The sequence below is a fragment of the Pseudophryne corroboree genome, chromosome 5 (genome assembly GCF_028390025.1).
Source record: "Pseudophryne corroboree isolate aPseCor3 chromosome 5, aPseCor3.hap2, whole genome shotgun sequence".
In the NCBI taxonomy this organism is placed as follows: domain Eukaryota; kingdom Metazoa; phylum Chordata; class Amphibia; order Anura; family Myobatrachidae; genus Pseudophryne; species Pseudophryne corroboree.
This window is the reverse complement of record NC_086448.1, coordinates 331,261,220-331,285,020: the sequence shown is the minus strand read 5'-3', so window position 1 is coordinate 331,285,020 and position 23,801 is coordinate 331,261,220. Positions and strand designations below refer to the sequence as shown.

The 23,801-nt window shown below is 44.8% G+C and overlaps 1 protein-coding gene across 2 annotated transcripts in view; it reads left to right on the top strand.

Moving 5' to 3' along the window:
• Positions 1-23,801, top strand: part of BMPER (BMP binding endothelial regulator) — a 432,288-nt gene that overhangs the window by 142,083 nt on the left and 266,404 nt on the right. For both annotated transcript variants that reach the window (XM_063922535.1, XM_063922537.1), the window contains exon 6: positions 4,553-4,635. In XM_063922535.1, the coding sequence (XP_063778605.1) occupies positions 4,553-4,635 (83 nt within the window). The remainder of the gene's footprint in view (positions 1-4,552; positions 4,636-23,801) is intronic.

Sequence of the window (23,801 nt, the reverse complement as noted above, 5' to 3'; positions counted from 1 at the left end):
TTCTAAATATTCCAAAACCGCAGTTGTTCCGACGACACGTCTGCTGGTCCTAGGGATGATTCTGGACACAGTCCAGGAAAAGGGTGTTTCTCCCAGAGGAGAAAGCCAGGGAGTTATCCGAGCTAATCGGGATCCTCCTAAAACCAGGAAAAGTGTCAGTGCATCATTGCACAAGAGTCCTGGTAAAAATGGTGGCTTATTACGAAGCGCTTCCATTCGGCAGATTTCACGCAAGAACTCTTCAGTGGGATCTGCTGGACAAATGGTCCGGATCGCATCTTCAGATGCATCAGCGGATAACCCTATATCCAAGGACAAGGGTGTCTCTCCTGTGGTGATTACAGAGTGCTCATCTTCTAGAGGGCCGCAGATTCGGCATTCAGGATTGGATGCTGGTAACCACGGAGGCCAGCCTGAGAGGCTGGGGAGCAGTCACACAGGGAAAAAATTTCCAGGGAGTGTGATCAAGTCTGGAGAATTCTCTCCACATAAATATACTGGAGCTAAGAGCAAATTTGTAATGCTATAAGCTTAGCAAGGCCTCTGCTTCAAGGTCAGCCGGTATTGATCCAGTGGGATAACATCACGGCAGTCGCCCACGTAAACAGATAGGGCGGCACAAGAAGCAGGAGGGCAGTGGTCAAAACTGCAAGGATTTTTCGCTAGACGGAAAATCATGTGATAGCACTGTCAGCAGTGTTCATTCCGGGAGTGGACGACTGGGAAGCAGACTTCCTCAGCAGGCACGACCTTCACCCGGGAGAGTGGGAACTTCATCGGGAAGTTTTCCGCATGATTGTGAACCGTTGGGAAAGACCAAAGGTGGAAATGATGGCGTCCCGCCCGAACAAAAAACGGGACAGGTATTGCGCCAGGTCACGAGACCTTCAGGCGATAGCTGTGGACGTCCTGGTAACACCGTGGGTGTAACAGTCGGTGTATGTGTTCCCTCTTCTGCTTCTCATAACCAAGGTATTGAGAATTATAAGACATAGAGGAGTAAGAACTATACTCGTGGCTCCGGATTGGCCAAGAGGGACTTGGTACCCGGAACTTCAAGAGATGCTCACAGAGGACTAATGGCCTCGGGAGCTAAGATGGGATTTGCTTTCAGCAAGAACCATGTCTGTTCCAAGAGGAACCGTGGCATCTGCCTCTAAGAAAGGACCTGCTCCAGCAGGGACCTTGTCTGTTCCATGACTTACCGCGACTGCGTTTGACGGCATGGCGGTTGAACGCCGGATCCTAAGGGAAAAGGCATTCCGGAAGAGGTCATACCTACCCTGGTCAAAGCCAGGAAGGAGGTGACCGCACAACGTTATCACCACATGTGGTGAAAATATGTTGCGTGGGTGAGGCCAGGAAGGCCCCACGAAAAAAAAAAAAAAAAAATTTCAACTAGGTCGATTTCTGCACTTCCTGAAAACAGGAGTGTCTATGAGCCTCAAATTGGGGTCCATTAAGGTTCAAGTTTCGGCCCTGTAGATTTTCTTCCAGAAAAAATTGGCTTCAATTCCTGAAGTCCAGACGTTTGTCAAGGGAGTATTGCATATACAGCCCCTTGTGTGCCTCCAGTGGCACCGTGGGATCTCAACGTAGTGTTGGGATTCCTCAAATCATATTGGTTTGAACCGATCAAATCTGTGGATTTGAAATATCTCACATGGAAAGGGACCATGTTGTGGCCCTGGCCTCGGCCAGGCGATTGTCAGAATTGGGGGCTTTGTCTTAAAAAAAAAAAAAGCTCATATTTGTTTTTCCATTCGGACAGGGCAGAACTGCGGACTCGTCCCCAGTTTCTTCCTAAGGTGGTGTCAGCGTTTCGCCTGAAACAACATATTGTGGTGCCTGCGGCTACTAGGGACTTGGAGGACTCCAAGTTGCTAGACGTTGTCGGGGCCCTAAAAATAGATATATATATATATATATATATATATATTTCCAGGACGGCTGGAGTCAGAAAGTCTGACTTGCTGTTTATATTGTATGCACCCCAAAAGAGGGGTGCTCCTGCTTCTAAGCAGACTATTGCTCGTTGGATTTGTAGTACAATTCAGCTTGCACAGTCTGTGGCAGGCCTGCCACAGCCAAAATCTGTCAATGCCCATTCCACAAGGAAGGTGGGCTCATCTTGGGCGGATGCCCGAGGGGGTCTCGGCTTTAAAATTTTGCCGAGCAGCTACGTGGTCAGGGGGGAACACGTTTGTAAAATTCTACAAATTTGATACCCTGGCTGAGGAGGACCTGGAGTTCTCTCATTCGGTGCTGCAGAGTCATCCGCACTCTCCCGCCCGTTTGGGAGCTTTGGTATAATCCCCATGGTCCTGACGGAGTCCCCAGCATCCACTAGGACGTTAGAGAAAATAAGATTTTACTTACCGATAAATCTATTTCTCGTAGTCCGTAGTGGATGCTGGGCGCCCATCCCAAGTGCGGATTGTCTGCATTACTTGTACATAGTTATTGTTACAAAAATCGGGTTATTATTGTTGTGAGCCATCTTTTTTAGAGGCTACTTCATTGTTATCATACTGTTAACTGGGTTCAGATCACAAGTTGTACGGTGTGATTGGTGTGGCTGGTTTGGGTCTTACCCGGGATTCAAGATCCTTCCTTATTGTGTACGCTCGTCCGGGCACAGTACCTAACTGAGGCTTGGAGGAGGGTCATAGGGGGAGGAGCCAGTACACACCATGTGATCCTAAAAGCTTGCTTTTGTGCCCTGTCTCCTGCGGAGCCGCTGTTCCCCATGGTCCTGACGGAGTCCCCAGCATCCACTACGGACTACGAGAAATAGATTTATCGGTAAGTAAAATCTTATTATAGTGACCTTAATCTATTGTTAACCTCTGTTATACTATAGTAGCTGAACATTTTATTCAGTTTGGCTATTTACTTGTACAAGGAAATTGCATACCTCATGATGACATGATCAACATACATCATAGAGGCCCATTCCACAGGAGAAAGGTTCAAATTTTAGCAGTCACTGTATTTCAGCCCATTTCTGCTGCTAAGGGTAATATACTGGCACTCGGTGAAATGTGCTAAACTATGCCTGGTGCCAAATGCACAAACCAGAGGCTAATATACAGACCAATATCTGGTGCCAAGGTTAATATACAGACCAATATCTGGTGCCAAAGTTAGTATACAGACCAATATCTGGTGCCAAGGATATATCCACATTTAATATGCAGAGGCATAGCTAGTGCCAGCCTTCACTATTCCTATCTACTCCTCCTTTTCAGTGAATTAACAGACTGCACTATGGTATTTAACAACTCAGAAGTGGGATTCAGTTTCGTAAATATCATGACACAAGATTTGAATGAATTATCTCATGTAAGATTAAGTAAGCAGTCCTATTGGTCCGATGACAATTTAAACGTTATTGATTTCTGATAACAGAAAGGAAATAGCAGAATAAAGTGAAGCAAACATTGGGAGCCCCCAGTGACAAAAGAAAAAAAAAATGATGGGATTGTCTAGTTGAAGTCCAGGTAGTTGAGGGCTTTGGTTTTGCAAAGTATCCTGACAACATTAAACACACCCATGTAATTTATAAATTGTAATATAATGTGGATCTCTGTTGACATATGACTATACAATCATTCATATGATCTACAATTACAGATAACTACATTAATTTTAATTGTGTGGCGTTCCTGTATAAGTACACGTAACATGTAACAAAGGACCAAATTCAGAGCTGATCGTAGCAGCAAATTTGGTAGCAAATGGGCAAAACCATGGGCCTAATTCAGACCTGATCGCTAGGGTGTGTTTTTTGCATCCCTGCAATCAGGTAGTTGCTGCCTACAGGGGGAGGGGGTAGTCGCTGTACAGGGGTTCGATTGCTTGTGCAGGGAGTTGCACAAACAAAAGTTTGTGCAGTCTCTGCACAGCTCAGGACTCACTCTTCCAGTGCGATGATCCAGCCCGGAGCTGACGTCAGGAACCCTCCCTTCAAATGCCTGGACATGCCTGCATTTTCATGGGCACTCCCTGGAAATGGTCAGTTGAATCCCACAAACGGCCTCCTCCTGTCAATCTTCTTAAGATCGCCGGTGCGATCGCTTTCGTCATCCATCCCGTCACAGTCTGGAGCTCCCCGTCGCTGGTGTGGCCTCACTCCTGCGCATTGCGGCGCCGGTGCATGCGCAGGTCAGACCCCATCGCTGCTGTGCAAAAACGCACAGCAGCGATCGGGTCTGAATGACCCCACATGTGTACTACAAGTGGGCAGATATAATATGTGCAAAGAGAGTTAGATTTGGGTGGGTTATATTGTTTCTGTGCAGGGTAAATACTGGCTGCTTTATTTTTACACTGCAATTTAGATTTCAGTTTGAACAAACCACACCCAAATCTAACTCTCTCTGCACATGTTATATCTGCCCCCCTGCAGTGCACATGGTTTTGCCCATGTGATAACAAATTTGCTGCTGCAATCAGATCTGAATTAGGCTCAATGATCAAAAGATGCCAGCTCCACTTTGTGCACTGTGCAGTGCTTTAGTTTCCTAACCACTTTGTCTGTCTGCTTCAGGTTGTGTATATGAAGGCCAACACTATAAAGAAGGAGATGAATTTCAGCCAGAAGGAAACAAATGCATAAAGTGCTCCTGCATCGTAAGTCATAACATGAGACGTACAACACAATAATTACTTTTTAGAGAAGCACTGTATCACAATTTTTGCACAATGGAAAGAAAACAAAATTACATCTTGAGCTATATTTACTAAGGTTCCGATTTCATTCGAATCCATTCGCTTTCATTAATTTCCTCTAATTGTGGTTTCGGTAATTTACTAACTCAGATATGCGGACGTGATTGAGGCATTCGTATGTTTTTTCCCCGCCTCAAACACAAATATGAATGAATACACCATCGGTCAATTTCGGCAGTAATTGGATAGAATACGGTAATTTACTACTGATTCGTATTTGTCTTTTCAGCCGTAAATACCTTAAACTCGGCCACAAATACGCTCGATTTGTACTAAAGTACGATTTTCAAATAGGACTGCTTTTGGCAGGCGTGTTTGCAAGCGAACACTACTATTTGTATTTTTTTATTATTAAAGTGTTTGGTTATTTTAACCATGTGTATGTTTTGTAACCTCGCTGTTATTTTTTGCCCAACAATACACTTTGTTGTGTCCTTGTATTTTTTGTTGTTTATTAACATTGTATGTCCTGTCATTGCACACAGTGGATGTACCAAACAATTATGCTGTGATGGTTTGTGTTATAAATTATAAAAACATGCATTACTATATTCCCCTGGTACCGTTACCATGTTTGTTTTGATTTGTGGTTGATTAACTACTGATGTTAATCCCAAATACACTGGTGTATGTTATGAGAATTCAGCTTGCTTATGTGGCATGCATATGATAACATTAACCAATTATACGTGTAATGTACTTTAAAATAACTTAAAACTAGAATATGATGTAGTACAGTACCATGATTGTACTTGAACATTAGACGAGTTGTACAAACACTTATTAAGTGTAAACTTGTTAACAAAATAGAATTTTGAATCCGCAACAACGCAGCGAAAATTATGTTAAACAATAACATTGCACCCACATGCTTAAGCACATCTATTTATGTGGTCTGCCACTTGAGGGGGATGGGCCTTTTCCTCGGGTGTGTGCCCAACTTCTGCTCGAGCGTCTTGGAGGGGACGTTACTGGTGTCACCACGAGGGTTGTGGTGGAGGAACTCGAGCTTGTCTGCTGTTCTGGATGCATTAGATGCTGTGTAAGAGTCGTCATAGTACCATGTAAGTCTCGAGTTGCCGCCGTGTGACTCTCCATGACTCTCAGCATTGTGTCTTGTGTGATTTGGTTGGCTTGTATTATTTTCAAGTATGTTTGATGGGGTCATATATTGTCATCCATGACTCTTTGAAATGTATCTAGCATGCGGGTATTGTCTGCCCGCATTAGTTCTACTGTATTGGCCAATCTGGTGAGCTCCGTAGTATGTTGCCGACTGTTGCTTCTGCAGAGGCGTGGCATGTGATGGGCTATACTCGTTAAAGCTTGGGTCTGTTTTTGCAGATTCATTAAATTGTGGCCTTGTTGGGTGGACCAGTTGGCCCAAAATGCCTGGTCTTCTGACTGTGGCATGGCCCTGCTTGGGCTTCTGTGCTGCTCAGGTGTCTGTGGAGGTGTTGGTGGTGGTGGTGAGGATGTTCCTATGGGGAAAAGTGTGGGTTGAAATTCTGATGGAACATCAAGATTGAAACACAACAAAGGATAATGAATTTACCTGCATCTGCATCCTCCTCTGCATCAGACAAAGTGCTAGCTTGGGCAGAAGGTGTATAGGTGTGTACACATGTTGAGATCCTTGCTATGTTCGATTTTGATTATGAGATTTCCCTTGAACTCCCCCAGAGCCCATATAGCACAGATAGGACAGATTTTGACTATCTGTGCTTGAGATTTTGTCTATGTACAATTTTGACTAAGTGCCAATTTTGACCATACTTTGTACTAGATAGTACACTAGATAGTCAAGATTGACTTGCCTGCACAGTCTATCTAGCCTTACGATAGCGACCCCATGGGAGTGCGCATCGGGTTCGAATCTGTATCGCATGAGATATGCACTAACTTTTCATAAGATTTTGACTATAGAGTCAAAATCTTACAGATTTATCTCACCGTGTGTACACACCTTATGTCTTTTTTTGGACACTGCCAACATAATGGATTTGTGACTCTTATCCTGTTTTATCTTGTTTTATAAAAAGAATATTAAACATCTCCTTGTCTTTTAGTTACAATATTGTGCATGCGCTATGAAAATCGCCTTAAAAAAACACATGAAAAATGCTTAAGTACAATATGTAAAAGCATGTCTGCACTCTATTCCAGCATGCAATTTAAAATGACTTAAAAAAAGGCTTCATCCAAACATTAATCTGTCTAATATTTTGCACTCACATAAATCAAAACATACTTGACACTACTGTATATAATGGTCAGCTTTACAACTGTACTATGTTTTTCATCTACATATCTTAGTCTGAGTTTGTATTAAATGTTTCACAATTTTTAACATTTGGCAATAATGCATTTTTAAAAACATATGAAGCGTATAAACAATTGTACACAATAGAAGTGAAGAATATACTACAAAGATGTCCAAAGTCCGTTTTGTAAACATACATCTGCATATGTGGTGTTAACACTCCAAAAAACTTTACAAACCCAAAAAAAGACAAAGAAAAAATTGACAATACACACACATCATAATAATCCCCTAGTGGGCCCTTCATTCCCCTGTCCGAAACTGATTGTGGATCAGGGAAAATATGGAAGTTTAACCATTTCGACTTTTTAAAAAGATTAAGATCCAAACATTTAGGCCAATAGAGCCTACATAATTGAATATATAAAAAGAGACAATATAACACATATTGTTGTTTAAAATATATAAAAAAAAAAAAAAAATTTTACCAGACACCCTGCGGCGATCAGAGTCCCGTACATATGTGGCCCGCACTACCTCCGGTGGAATGAGGTTCTGCAGCGGCTCCTCCTATTCCAAATAGGTGGCTACAAATGGGCGGCCACCTCCTGTTTGGCATGCAGACTTGGCCTCCTTCGACATTATGGCTTTCACACGCCGCTTAATATCATAATAGCGCTTTCTGCAGGTCTCCTCTGTGCGTCGCACAACACCCTCACTATTCACAGCGACTACCACCTTCTGCCACATTAAAGATTACATCTTACCAGCATCCTAACCAAACAGCTGACGATATTTCATTTTCTCTAACGTCCTAAGTGGATGCTGGGGACTCCGTCAGGACCATGGGGGGGATAGCGGCTCCGCAGGAGACAGGGCACAAAAATAAAGCTTTAGGATTAGGTGGTGTGTACTGGCTCCTCCCCCTATGACCCTCCTCCAAGCCTCAGTTAGGTTTTTGTGCCCGTCCGAGCAGGGTGCAATCTAGGTGGCTCTCTTAAAGAGCTGCTTAGACAAAGTTTTTTAGGTTTTTTATTTTCAGTGAGTCCTGCTGGCAACAGGCTCACTGCATCGAGGGACTTAGGGGAGAGAATTTCAACTCACCTGCGTGCAGGATGGATTGGATTCTTAGGCTACTGGACACCATTAGCTCCAGAGGGAGTCGGAACACAGGTCTCACCCTGGGGTTCGTCCCGGAGCCGCGCCGCCGACCCCCCTTACAGATGCTGAAGATTGAAGGTCCGGAAACAGGCGGCAGAAGGCTCTTCAGTCTTCATGAAGGTAGCGCACAGCACTGCAGCTGTGCGCCATTGTTGTCACACACTTCACACCAAGCGGTCACGGAGGGTGCAGGGCGCTGCTGGGGGCGCCCTGGGCAGCAATATTTTAATACCTTAAGGCAAAAGAATACATCACATATAGCCATTAAAGCTATATGTATGTATTTAACCCATGCCAGATATCTAAATCTACGGGAGGAAAGCCCGCCGAAATAGGGGGCGGGGCTTATTCTCCTCAGCACACAGCGCCATTTTCCTGCTCAGCTCCGCTGTGAGGAAGGCTCCCAGGACTCTCCCCTGCACTGCACTACAGAAACAGGGTAAAACAGAGAGGGGGGGCATTTTTTGGCGATATATTGGATATATTTAAGCTGCTATAAGGAACAACACTTATATAAGGTTGTTCCCATATATATTATAGCGCTTGGGTGTGTGCTGGCAAACTCTCCCTCTGTCTCCCCAAAGGGCTAGTGGGGTCCTGTCTTCGATAAGAGCATTCCCTGTGTGTCTGCTGTGTGTCGGTACGTGTGTGTCGACATGTATGAGGACGATGTTGGCGTGGAGGCAGAGCAATTGCCGATAATGGTGATGTCACCCCCCAGGGAGTCGACACCGGAATGGATGGCTTTGTTTATGGAATTACGTGATAATGTCAGCACATTACAGAAATCAGTTGACGACATGAGACGGCCGGCAAACCAGTTAGTACCTGCCCAGGCGTCTCAGACACCGTCAGGGGCTGTAAAGCGCCCTTTACCTCAGTCGGTCGACACAGACCCAGACACAGACACTGAATCTAGTGTCGACGGTGATGAAACAAACGTATTTTCAAGTAGGGCCACACGTTATATGATCACGGCAATGAAGGAGGCTTTGCATATCTCTGATGCTGCAAGTACCACAAAAAGGGGTATTATGTGGGGGGTGAAAAAACTACCTGTAGTTTTTCCTGAATCAGAGGAATTAAATGATGTATGTGATGAAGCGTGGGTTAACCCAGATAGAAAAATGCTAATTTCAAAAAAGTTATTAGCATTATACCCTTTCCCGCCAGAGGTTAGGGCGCGCTGGGAAACACCCCCTAGGGTGGATAAGGCGCTCACACGCTTATCAAAACAAGTGGCGTTACCGTCTCCTGATACGGCCGCCCTCAAGGATCCAGCGGATAGGAGACTGGAAACTACCCTAAAAAGTATATACACACATACTGGTGTTATACTGCGACCGGCCATCGCCTCAGCCTGGATGTGCAGTGCTGGGGTCGTCTGGTTGGATTCCCTGACTGAAAATATTGATACCCTGGATAGGGACAGTATTTTATTGACTATAGAGCAATTAAAGGATGCTTTCCTTTACATGCGAGATGCGCAGAGAGATATTTGCACTCTGGCATCGAGAGTAAATGCGATGTCCATATCTGCCAGAAGGAGTTTATGGACGCGACAGTGGTCAGGTGATGCGGATTCCAAACGACATATGGAAGTATTGCCGTATAAAGGGGAGGAATTATTTGGCGTCGGTCTATCGGATCTGGTGGCCACGGCAACTGCCGGAAAATCCACTTTTTTACCTCAGACCCCCTCCCAACAGAAAAAGACACCGTCTTTTCAGCCGCAGTCCTTTCGTTCCTATAAGAACAAGCGGACAAAAGGACAGTCATATCTGCCTCGGGGCAGAGGAAGGGGTAAGAGAGGGCAGCAAGCAGCCCCTGCCCAGGAACAGAAGCCCTCCCAGGGTTCTGCAAAGCCCTCAGCATGACGCTGGGGCCTTACAAGCGGACTCAGGAACGGTGGGGGGTCGACTCAAGAATTTCAGCGCACAGTGGGCTTGCTCACAGGTGGACCCCTGGATTCTGCAGGTAGTATCTCAGGGTTACAGGTTGGAATTCGAGAAGTCTCCCCCTCGCCGGTTCCTAAAGTCTGCTTTGCCAACGTCTCCCTCAGACAGGGCGACGGTATTGGAAGCCATTCACAAGCTGTTTGCTCAGCAGGTGATAGTCAAGGTACCCCTCCTACAACAGGGAAAGGGGTATTACTCCACGCTATTTGTGGTACCGAAGCCGGACGGCTCGGTAAGACCTATTCTAAATCTGAAATCTTTGAACCTGTACATACAAAAATTCAAGTTCAAGATGGAGTCACTCAGAGCAGTGATAGCGAATCTGGAAGAAGGGGACTTTATGGTGTCCCTGGACATAAAGGATGCTTACCTGCATGTCCCAATTTGCCCTTCACATCAAGGGTACCTCAGGTTCGTGGTGCAAAACTGTCATTATCAGTTTCAGACGCTGCCGTTTGGATTGTCCACGGCACCTCGGGTCTTTACCAAGGTAATGGCCGAAATGATGATTCTTCTGCGAAGAAGAGGCGTATTAATTATCCCTTACTTGGACGATCTCCTGATAAGGGCAAGGTCCAGAGAACAGCTGGAGGACGGAGTAGCACTAACCCAAGTAGTGCTGCAACAACACGGGTGGATTCTGAATTTTCCAAAATCTCAGTTGACCCCGACAACACGTCTGCTGTTCCTGGGAATGATTCTGGACACGGTTCAGAAAAAGGTGTTTCTTCCGGAGGAGAAAGCCAGGGAGTTATCCGAACTTGTCAGGAACCTCCTAAAACCAGGGACAGTGTCTGTGCATCAATGCACAAGAGTCCTGGGAAAGATGGTGGCTTCTTACGAAGCGATTCCATTCGGCAGATTCCACGCACGAACTTTTCAGTGGGATCTGCTGGACAAATGGTCCGGATCGCATCTGCAGATGCATCAGCGGATAACCTTATCGCCACGGACAAGGGTGTCTCTTCTGTGGTGGTTGCAGAGTGCTCATCTGTTAGAGGGCCGCAGATTCGGCATACAGGACTGGGTCCTGGTGACCACGGATGCCAGTCTAAGAGGCTGGGGAGCGGTCACACAAGGAAGAAACTTCCAGGGAGTATGGTCAAGCCTGGAGATGTCTCTTCACATAAATATACTGGAGCTAAGAGCGATTTACAATGCTCTAAGTCTGGCAAAACCCCTGCTTCAGGGTCAGCCGGTGTTGATCCAGTCGGACAACATCACAGCAGTCGCCCACGTAAACAGACAGGGCGGCACAAGAAGCAGGACAGCAATGGCAGAAGCTGCAAGGATTCTTCGCTGGGCGGAAGATCATGTGATAGCACTGTCAGCAGTATTCATTCCGGGAGTGGACAACTGGGAAGCAGACTTCCTCAGCAGACACGATCTACACCCGGGAGAGTGGGGACTTCATCCGGAAGTCTTCCACATGATTGTGAACCGTTGGGAAAAACCAATGGTGGATATGATGGCGTCCCGCCTCAACAAAAAACTGGACAGGTATTGCGCCAGGTCAAGAGACCCACAGGCAATAGCTGTGGACGCTCTGTGGACTGGGTGTTCCAGTCAGTGTATGTGTTCCCTCCTCTGCCTCTCATACCAAAAGTACTGAGAATTATACGGCAAAAGGGAGTAAGAACGATACTAGTGGCTCCGGATTGGCCAAGAAGAACTTGGTACCCGGAACTTCAAGAGATGATCACGGAGGATCCGTGGCCTCTACCTCTAAGACGGGACCTGCTTCAGCAGGGACCGTGTCTATTCCAAGACTTACCGCGGCTGCGTTTGACGGCATGGCGGTTGAACGCCGAATTCTAAAGGAAAAAGGCATTCCGGAAGAGGTCATTCCTACACTGGTAAAAGCCAGGAAGGAGGTGACTGCACAACATTATCACCGCATTTGGAGAAAATATGTTGCGTGGTGTGAGGCCAGAAAGGCCCCCACGGAGGAATTTCAACTGGGTCGATTCCTACATTTCCTGCAAACAGGATTGTCTATGGGCCTCAAATTGGGGTCCATTAAGGTTCAAATTTCGGCCCTGTCGATTTTCTTCCAGAAAGAATTGGCTTCAGTTCCTGAAGTCCAGACTTTTGTAAAAGGAGTACTACATATACAGCCCCCGGTTGTGCCCCCAGTGGCACCGTGGGATCTTAATGTAGTCTTGGATTTTCTCAAATCCCATTGGTTTGAGCCGCTCAAATCGGTGGAGCTGAAGTATCTTACATGGAAAGTAACCATGCTACTGGCCCTAGCTTCAGCCAGGAGAGTATCAGAATTGGCGGCTTTATCATATAAGAGCCCATATCTGATTTTCCATACGGACAGGGCAGAACTGCGGACGCGTCCTCATTTTCTGCCTAAGGTGGTGTCAGCGTTTCACCTGAACCAGCCTATTGTGGTGCCTGCGGCTACCAACGAGTTGGAGGATTCCAAGTTGTTGGACGTGGTCCGGGCATTGAAAATATATATTTCAAGAACGGCGGGAGTCAGAAAGTCTGACTCACTGCTTATATTGTATGCACCCAACAAGATGGGTGCTCCTGCTTCTAAGCAGACGATTGCTCGTTGGATTTGTAGCACAATTCAACTTGCACATTCTGTGGCAGGCTTGCCACAACCTAAATCTGTCAATGCCCATTCCACAAGGAAAGTGGGCTCATCCTGGGCGGCTGCCCGGGGAGTCTCGGCATTACAACTCTGCCGAGCTGCTACTTGGTCAGGGGCAAACACGTTTGCAAAATTCTACAAATTTGATACCCTGGCTGAGGAGGACCTTGAGTTCTCTCATTCGGTGCTGCAGAGTCATCCGCACTCTCCCGCCCGTTTGGGAGCTTTGGTATAATCCCCATGGTCCTGACGGAGTCCCCAGCATCCACTTAGGACGTTAGAGAAAATAAGAATTTACTTACCGATAATTCTATTTCTCGTAGTCCGTAGTGGATGCTGGGCGCCCATCCCAAGTGCGGATTGTCTGCAATACTTGTACATAGTTATTGTTACAAAAAAATCGGGTTGTTATATTGTTGTGAGCCGTCTGTTCAGAGGCTCCTACGTTTGTCATACTGTTAACTGGGTTCAGATCACAAGTTATACGGTGTGATTGGTGTGGCTGGTATGAGTCTTACCCGGGGTTCAATATCCTTCCTTATTGTGTACGCTCGTCCGGGCACAGTATCCTAACTGAGGCTTGGAGGAGGGTCATAGGGGGAGGAGCCAGTACACACCACCTAATCCTAAAGCTTTATTTTTGTGCCCTGTCTCCTGCGGAGCCGCTATCCCCCCCATGGTCCTGACGGAGTCCCCAGCATCAACTACGGACTACGAGAAATAGAATTATCGGTAAGTAAATTCTTATTATCACCCTCACCAGGGAGACATTCTCTGCAAAGGTGAATTTAACATTACGCCCAGACTTGGTCCTCAGAAGTGGCTGCGGAGCCACATCACTATCACTAGAGGACTCAGGCGCCTCCTCTGCCACCTCCTCCGCCTCACCTCCCTCACTAACCTCGGCAACCTCACTAACCTCTGACTCAGACATGCTGATAGGGAACAGTTAAAAATAAAAACAAAACACAAACCTCCTCTACCTCTACACAGCACACACCACACACACACACACACACACACACACACACACACACACACACACGGACAATAGATTTTAAATAAAAAACAAGGACAGTAAATATGACACACTATAATAAGTAACAATACAACAAGAAAGACAAGACAACTCTCACTGCTCAACACTCAGAAATCGCTTACCAAAAATCACAACAACTCATCAAGCTCCTCTCAACACTACCTCTCACTTCTTCACTGACTAAACCCACGAGGTTCGGATGTTTGGGGGCGTATTTATATGGCTGCACTCTGCCACTTCCACGTATTCCTCAAAACCAATCACGCTTCACCGACCGAATCGAAGGCATAACGAACAATACGGCCGCAAAGGACACAACTCTGCCGCATCTTATAAAACACGAATCATGTGTCACAATAGACATCTTTGGCCGAAATAACAATCGGACGTAAAATCCCATGGAAAAAGACGAATGACATCAGCATCGAAAAATACGAATAGATCGAACACGAAAGGATAGTAAATTACCGTAAACAAAAAGTTGCACTTTGGTACGGCCGATGACAGCCGATTTCATTTACGACAATAATCAACACTAACACGAATATTAGTAAATATACCCCCTTGTATGTAAAATGTTTTCACAAAAAATATTTTCTTCATTTGGCACAGCAACAGTTACAAAACTATAATGCTTCTATAGATTTTGGTTCTATTTGCTAAGTCTTGGAGTGTGATAAAGTGGAGAGAGATAAAGTACAAACTAGAGTTGAGCGGGTTCGGTTTCCTGAGAACCGAACCTCCCCGAACATCCTGTTCCGAGTCCAGATCTGAGTCCGGCTCGGGACTTCCCGCCAGACTCGTAAACCAGAACGAGGCAAAACGCCATCATCCAGCTGTTGGATTCTCAAGGGTTTTGGATCTCATATAGTCGTGCGTCACCGCCATTTTCACTCTGTACTTGGATAGTGAGGGAGACAGACCTCTATTTCTCTCTGTGGATGGTGGCATCGGGTGGGGTTAGTGTGTGCTCTGTAGGAGTGCTGCTGCAGTCACTGTGGTGTACCTGTGCTGTGCTGGGGTGCTGTCCTGGCTGCCACTGGTTTTCATGTGTTGTTACGGCCAGGTGCTGCAGCTGTACATGAGTGTTGCTGTCTTGGCAGTCACTATGTTGTACAGGGTGCAGGGGCACTGTCCTCATGCTGTATGCTGTAAAATATATGGGTGCTGCTGGCCCTGTATGTTGTAAAAATTCAGGGGTGCAGTTGTTAAAAATAAAAAGCAGACTGCTCCTGCATGCTGTAAAATATAGAAGTGCTGCTGGCCCTGTATGTTGTAAAAATTCAGAGGTGCAGTTGTTAAAAATAAAAAGCACACTGCTCCTGTATGCTGTAAAATATTGGGGTGCTGCTGTTAAAATAACATTACACTGGCCTTGTATGCTATAAAAATGCAGGGGTGCAATTGTTAAAAATTTAAAGCACACTGCTCCTGTATACTGTAAAATATAGGGATGCTGCTGGCCCTGCATGTTGTAAAGATTCAGGGGTGCAGTTAAAAATTAAAAGCTGTCACACGCCATAGGCGGCGTTCACCGCGCTTACCCCTGCATGCCTGCTGGTCTGTGTTGAGGCCTCCACCTTCGGTGGTCCACGGGCTCCGGCGTCTGGCTGGCGCGGCTTCCGGCGGGTCCCCGGGGCAGGGGCGCCGCCACGACACCCGGCATCACATGGGTGGGGAGCAGGTGACGTCATCAGACTGTTCCGCCAATCCAGCGGAGGCGGGAGATTCAAAGGCAGACGCCGGGCAGAGCCTCGGCGCCTGAGTATCGTCTTTTCCCCTGAAGTGGATGCTAGTGTTCTTGTTCCCGGCAAATCTCTCTGCAGTCGTACCCCAGTGTCTCCGGCACTTCCAGGTGCCAGTTACTGCACAGTTCCAGCGTATACAGCGGCTGGTGTGTTCCTCTGCAATCCAGTCACCAGTGCTTCTTGGAGTCAGCGTGGGCTGCGGGCTAAACGCCGCTCTCAAGTTCTATAAGTCATTAGTGTCTTTAAACACCGCTCTCAAGTTCTACAAGTCATCAGTGTCTTTAAACACCGTTCTCAAATTCTACAAGTCATCAGTGTCTTTAACCGCCGCTCCCAAGTTTTGCAAGTTACCAGTGTCTTTAACCACCGCTCCCAAGTTTTGCAAGTTACCAGTGTCTTTAACCACCGCTCCCAAGTTTTGCAAGTTACCAGTGTCTTTAACCACCGCTCCCAAGTTCTACAGTGTCTTTAATCATCGCTCTCAAGTCATACAAATCATCAGTGTCTTTAACCACCATTCTCAAGTTCTACAGTGTCTTTAATCACCGCTCTCAAGTCATACAAATCATCAGTGTCTTTAACCACCGCTCTCAAGTTCTATAAATCATCAGTATCTTTAGTCACTGCTCACAAGTCATACAAATCATCAGTGTCTTTAACCACCGCTCACAAGTGTTTCAAATCATCAGAGTCTTTAACCACCGTTCACCAGTTCTTCAAATCATCAGTATCTTTAAAAACATCACTCACATGTTCTTCAGTCACTATTATCTTGTACCAACACTCACAAGTACTTCTTTTCCTGGAATCTTTAACATTGCTTACAAGTTCTCCTCTAGGCCTGGACATTCCCCCCCATACGTTCCTTCTCTGCTATGTGACATTGTGTTACTCCCTTCCTGCAATAAAGTTCTTTTATATTTTCACCAAGCTTTACTGTCAAAGTCCTGTATGAGGAAGACCTCTATCAAGCCATCCCTGTTCCGACCCAACTGTGGTTCCTCTCCCCTACCATCGGGAGAACCCCCTAGTTCACAACACCCCCAACCTAGGTCAGTGACAAAAGCACTCTGCTGTATGCTGTAAAATATAGAGGTTTTGCTGTTGAAATAACATTACATTGGCCCTGTATGTTATAGAAATTCAGGGGTGCAGTTTTTAAAAATTAAAAGCACACTGCTGTATGCTGTAAAATATAGGGGTGTTGCTGTTCAAATAACATTACACTTGCCCTGTATGCTATAAAAATTCAGGGGTGTAGTGAAAATAAATGTACACTGGCCCTGTCTTGTATGCTGTAATAATTCTAGGGTGCAGTGAAAATCAATGTACACTGGCCCTGTCTTGTATGCTGTAATAATTAGAGGGTGCAGTAAAAATCAGTGTACACTAGCCCTGTCTTGTATGCTGTAAAATTACAGGGGTGTTGTGAAATACAGGGGTGCTGGCACTGTCTGTGTTTGCGATGTCTAGGCCTGACCTTCACAACACTGTATGGGAATAGGAGGCTCCTACCACCATTTGCACGCCCCCTGCAAGTGCTGGGAGGAGCATCGCCAGTCCAGTTGCTGATATTGAGATTGAGGATGTCACTGTAGAAGTACACCAGGATGAGGAGGATATTGGTGTAACTGGTGCTGAGGCGGATGTTGACGATGAGGATTCTGATGGTGATGTGGTTTTTTTGAATAAGGCACCAATGGAGACAGTTGTTGTCCATGGGATGAGAAAGCCCATTGTCATGCCTGGGCAAAATACCAAAAAACTACCTCTTCAGTGTGGAATAATTTCTACACAAATCTGGACAACAGGTGTCAAGTCATGTGTTGCCTTTGTCAATCCATAATAAGTAGTGGTAAGGACGTTATCCACCTAGGAACATCCTCCCTTATATGTCACCTGCAACGCATTCATCATGAGTCATTGTCAAGTTCAGAAACTTTGGGTAATAGCGTAAGCAGTCCACTGACGCCTAAATGATGTGGTTTGTTTGAATATTATTTCTCTGTGAGGATGAGGATGTAAACACTGAAGGAGGGGGATCTGAGGATGAGGAAGACATCTTGCCACTGTATAGCCAGTTTGTGGAAGGAGAGATTAATTACTTCTTTTTTAGTGGGGGCCCAAACATACCAATCATTTCAGCCACAGTCATGTAGCAGACAATTCCATCTTGCACGTCTTTTCTTTGGCACATCATTCCATGGGTGCTGCCCTATATGGGGTGCTGCCCCTCTACCCTTTCAGTCCAGGGGTGCTGCCCCACTGCAGTTTATAATCCAGGGGTGCTTTTGCCTGTCTGCTGTTCTGTGTAATTCTCAAGGGGTGCTGCCTATGCTGTATAAATCCAGGGGTGCTGCTGTACTTGATCCTAGGTTTAAATGAAAGCCTAGAGCAGATATGAAACAAGCTTCAACATCACAAACAGATTTGTGAAAACTAGCCGCAAAGGTGCAAATGGAAATTGCCAAAGTGTTTTTAAATAAAGTAGGGAGAGAATACATTTGTGGCCAAAGTCAGTGTGACTCAGAAGAGACTGAATCATAATCCAGTGCAACTTCTGGAGAGGTAAATGTGATGTTTTCTGCTGGAGCATAAGAGAGAGGTTCTTCTCAATTATTTCATGGTAGGGACTCACATAAATGAATGGCTCCAGTTAGTCAACCTTAATTTTGATTTATTACTGATGTTCCACATTTTGGGATTACTTATTTAGAAGATGCGCCTTTGTTATACAGGGATCTTCTTTTACTAAGGGCTGCGTAGGGTTATCGCAAGACCTCACGGTGTTAGAAGAACAGCGTTTCAGTGATCTTGCATTGCATCAGCTTTCCATTGCACTGCAGCACTAGATGGGCCAGGAGCTCCTTTGAGGCACAAACAGTTACTGAATAAGGCCCAGTATGGAGTCTCATGGTGGCTTACAGACAGGAAGATGTCTGGCTTGCCAGGCTGAGGCATGCTGTGGGCACGGAGGTTCGCATTGCTTCCTCCCACAGTCCTACTTATAGTATGAAATGAGTTTGGACTGTAGAGTGGTAAACTCCACTGGGGCAAGGGCTCAATAACAAAAAAATGTACTGCACAGTCATGCTTATTACTTTACCGAACCCACCCAAACTCAATTTGCCCCATCTGTGGCTGCTGTGGGGCCTCAGGAGGGGCTGATAAAACATCTAAGGGGCTGCTTTATTATTACTTTATTAAAAATAAAATATGTATAAAATAAACAAGACACAGGTATGCTCACATGCGTGTAACTGGGACACACAGGTATGCTCACAAGCTTGTAACTGGGAGCTGTGACAAACAATAATAAGGCATCTGCCATAAAATATGTTAATAAAAATGCAATAAAAAAATGGGGAAAAAAGAAACCCACGATATTTCACAAAATAAGTCTCCACACTTTGTGGAGGAGAAAATATCCAATCTTGATCCTGTGGTATACATGAGTTTATTTGCATCCTGGCAATAAATCCAAGATTATCTTAATCCTTGAAAATAGAGAAGGGGGTACAATTTTGGAGGCTTTGGCCCCTAGTTTTTCAGTTTGACCAGTAATGTGGTAATTAATAATTAAATATTTGGTTGGTTGAAGTCCTTTCTGTTCCACACCAATATAGGAGTGGAGTTGAAAGCCTGTGTGTTGTTCCTGATTGCATGTGCCTCTCTAAATTTAATCACCTTCTTGACACTGTCCTGTTCCTCTTGTCTCTTTTTATAATGTGAAAAGTCATCAAATATGTCTGTAGCTAGCTATGATTCTGAGAACTTGGCAAGTTTTTTTCCAGGGGGAGCACCTGTCTCTGAAATTATGGGTTTATTAAATTGTGCCTGTTTAAACAACATAAGGGTGGGTGGGTGGGCCAAAGACAATTCCATCTTGCACCTCTTTTTTTGTTTACACTATGTGCTCTTTGGGGCCTAGTTTTTAAAACTGCCATCCTGCCTGCTACTGCAGTGCTACTCCTAGATGGGCCAGGTGTTTCTGCCGCCCACTTGTGTTGCTTAGCTTAGTCATCCAGCTACCTCGGTGCAATCTTTTGGCCTAAAAACAATATTGTGAGTTGTGCGGTGTTCAGAACAGACTGGAAATAAGTGGAAATTAATGTTATTGATGTTTACAATACCGTAGGATCAAAATTATCCCCATATTCTGTGATTTTAGCTGTTTTTATGTTTTTTTCAAAAATCATCCAGATCCAAAACCAAAACGAGAAAGGGTGGTTTTGGCAAAACCAATCCAGATACAAAATATGAGTGGGGATCCAGATCCAAAACATAAAACATGAAAAGTGTCTGCTGTACATCTCTAGTACAAACCAACCAGCTCCAGTCATTTTTCCAGCACAGCCTGTTACATGGTAATTAGGAGCTGATAGGCTCTCAGTTTATCTCTCTCCAATGCTTAATAACCAGACCCCCAAGGCAGACCTACACACACACACCAGGCATACTTTCTTAGTACAGTGTAGGACTCCCCTTTGCATGGCATGGATTCAGGAAGGTCCTGGAAATGTTCCTTAGAGACACTGGTCCACACTGACATGATTTATCTTGCAGGTACTGCAGATTTGTCAGCTGCACCTCCATGCGGCAAACCTCCAGCTCCACTAGATCCCAAATGTGGTCTTTTGGATTGAAATCTGATTATTGAAACGGACATTGGTGTTCACACTGAACACATTGTAATGTTCCTTGAATCAGCTTGAGATGTTTTGTGCTTTGTGACATGGGGGAGATATATCAAGCAGTGTAAAGAGCAACAGTTTGTTTAAGCCTGCAATTTAAACCCCCCTTGTGATTCCCTTTGTAGCCACTGTCTACCTATTTTCTAATGGCAACTGCCAGCAAGATAACATACCATGAGGAGATGAAATAAGCAGTGAAAAGAGTGAAGAAGTGGACCAAAGGAGAAATTGCCCATAGCAACTCGTCAGCTTTTAGTTAGCGCTTATCAGGTACAGTACATTATATAAAATGATAGTTAGAGAAACTGATTGTTTGCTATGGGCAACTTCTCCACTGGTCCACTTCTTCACTGCTTTTACTGATATATTTTAAAGTCTCTATTATGTTCCACTTTTTCCATCTCTGCTTTAAACTATACTTATTAAGATCTTTTAGTCTTTACGGGTAAGTTTTGTGATGTAGGTCATGAACCAGTTTAGTATCCCTACTTTGAATAGACTCCAATGTATTTATACCCTTCTGGAAATATGGACTCGAGAATTGAACACAGTATTCTAGATAAGGCCGTACCAATGACCTATACAGTGGCATTATTGCTTCTTTCTTTCTGCTGCTGATTCCTCTCCCTATGCGCATTTGATTGCCTTCTTAGCCTTCTTCTGTTTAATAAGATATACCTCTGTCTCCATTATTTTGAGTCTGCCAGATTCTAGGTTATCACTGATAGGACAGCTGTACTAAGCCTTGTTAACCTCTGATATACTAGAGTGATAAAGTGGAGAGTGAAAAAGAACATCCCAATCAGCTACTCACTGCCATGTTACAGGCTGTGTTTGAAAGATGACAGGAGTTGATTGGTTGGTACTTTATCCCTGTCTACTTTAGCTCTTTTTAAGGCTTAGTTCCCCATATTTACATCAGATAATCTATCTCCATTTGAGGTTTAAGTCTAGTATTGCATCTTTGCAAGTATGCTCCCCCACCAATTGCTAAAGGGATGCTCCCTGCAAGGACATCCGAATATCCCCACTTTTTAGTACTGTCCTGCAATAGCTTCATGTCCAGGTTATCTTCATGACCTGGTGGTCTATAGAACACTCCAATACGAATAATCATCTTCTCCCCCATTTCAATAGTCATAACATAGTATTTACGTTTTACCTTCCTCCAAATTTTCCCAAGCTATCCTTCCTAAATAAAATATATCCCGGTATAGCCATGCCCCAATCATGATTTTGATTGCACCATGAAGCGTGTTCAGTATGATTTGCCGATGGACGGAATGCCGGCTGTCAGTATACTGACAGCGATATCCCGCCCATCATAATCCCGACAAGCCACCAGGAAGCCCCCTAACCCTCCTCTTCCCTCTACTCTAACCCTCCCTCGTGAGTGCCTAACCCTCCCCGGTGTTGCCTAAACCTAAACCTCCCACTTGGTGCCTAACCTTAACTCTCCCTTCCCCGCTGCCTAAACCTATCCCTCCCCACTTGATTCCTAACCCTAACCTTCCCTTCTAGGTGCCTAAACCTAACCCACCCTTCCCGGTCCCTAATCCTAATCTTCCCGGCCCTGCACTCTAACCCTAACCCTCTTCTCCTGCCTAAAGCTAGCCCCCCCCCCTCCACCGCAGCAGGCTGCCAGAGCGTCCCGCTATGAGGAATATCGGGATGATGTCTGTCGGTAATGTGACGCTGGGATTCCGAGCAGCGTTAGTGTCTAGACGCCGGCTTTGCATCTTACTTCGAGATCCCAGTGTCTGACCGCCGCAATCCCGTCGGTCGGGAAGCTAACTGCTTTCCCATGTAGCAATCTCCCTGTATTGTAACAATTATCTGCATGCCTTTTGGCATTTTCAAATAAGATGTCTCATGACCTGTTATATGAAAGCACTTGTGAGTAATATATGAGCACGCCTTGAAAAGTGTTTGTTTGTTTGTTTGTTTTTTGTCAACAATTAGATCTCACTGAGCAACAACTGCAGTATATATGTAATATATATATATATACATATATATATATATTTATTTACATATACATACTGTGTGTGTATATATATATATATATATATATATATAATATACCAACTATGGGGGTAATTCTGAGTTGATCGCAGCAGGATCTTTGTTAGCAGTTGGGCAAAACCATGTGCACTGCAGGGGAGGCAGATAAAACATGTGCAGAGAGAGTTAGATTTGGGTGGGGTGTATTCATACTGAAATCTAAATTGCAGTGTAAAAATAAAGCAGCCAGTACTTACCCTGCACAGAAAGAAAATAACCCACCCAAATCTAACTCTCTCTGCAAATGTTATATCTGCCACACCTGTAGTGCACATGGGGGGTCATTCCGAGTTGTTCGCTCGCAAGTGAATTTTAGCAGATTTGCTCATGCTAAGCCGCCGCCTACTGGGAGTGAATCTTAGCATCTTAAAATTGCGAACAATGTATTCGCAATATTGCGATTACACACCTCATAGCAGTTTCTGAGTAGCTTCAGACTTACTCGGCATCTGCGATCATTTCACTGCTTGTCGTTCCTGGTTTGACGTCACAAACACACCCAGCGTTCGCCCAGACACTCCCCCGTTTCTCCAGCCACTCCTGCGTTTTTTCCGGAAACGGTAGCGTTTTTTCCCACACGCCCATAAAACGGCCTGTTTCCGCCCAGTAACACCCATTTCCTGTCAATCACATTACGATCGCCAGAACGATGAAAATGCCGTGAGTAAAATTCCTAAGTGCATAGCAAATTTACTTGGCGCAGTCGCAGTGCGGACATTACGCATGCGCATTAAGCGGAAAATCGCTGCGATGCGAAGATTTTTACCGAGCGAACAACTCGGAATGACCCCCCATGGTTTTGCCCAATTGCTAACAAACTTGCTGCTGCGATCAACTCAGAATTACCCCCTATAACTGCTTTTGAACTTATTCACATTTTTAAGTCAATTATATGACACATATCTGATACGGAGCAGTACACATCCACAAAACGAGGGGCTCATATGTGTTGCCTTCACAATCTCCCTGAAATCCTTTTTCCAAAGAGTGCAAGTATGAAATATAGCATTTAGGTAAAAAATTTGCACTAAACCAGAGAACCCTAGCAACAGTTAACCTATATCTGTCAAAGCGAGTTCAACAAGTAAGGTAAACATATTATTGTTCACTTTGTTTTACTGCAGACTTGCACTAAGTTAAATGTTTGCAAATTACGGTAACCAGATAAAACCCCATATATAAAAAAGCCTGCAAGGAAATTGTATTATGACAGTGGGGTTTTCCATGTGCAATTTTCATGTGGTCTTCTTTCATGTGCATTCTTTTCTGCTACCGTTGTGATATATCATGAACCTTTTGATTATAACATTTATGACATTGGGGGTTTCTCCGTGTGGGTCTTTTTCATAGAATCGCAAATAACATCTTTTATTAATGTAAAGTTACTACAGGTTGAGTTGAGTATCCCATATCCAAAAATTCCGAAATACGGAATTTTTGGAGTGAGAGTGAGATAGTGAAACCTTTTTTTTGGCTCAATGTACACACTTTGTTTTATACACAAAGTTTTAAAAAATATTGTATTAAATGAC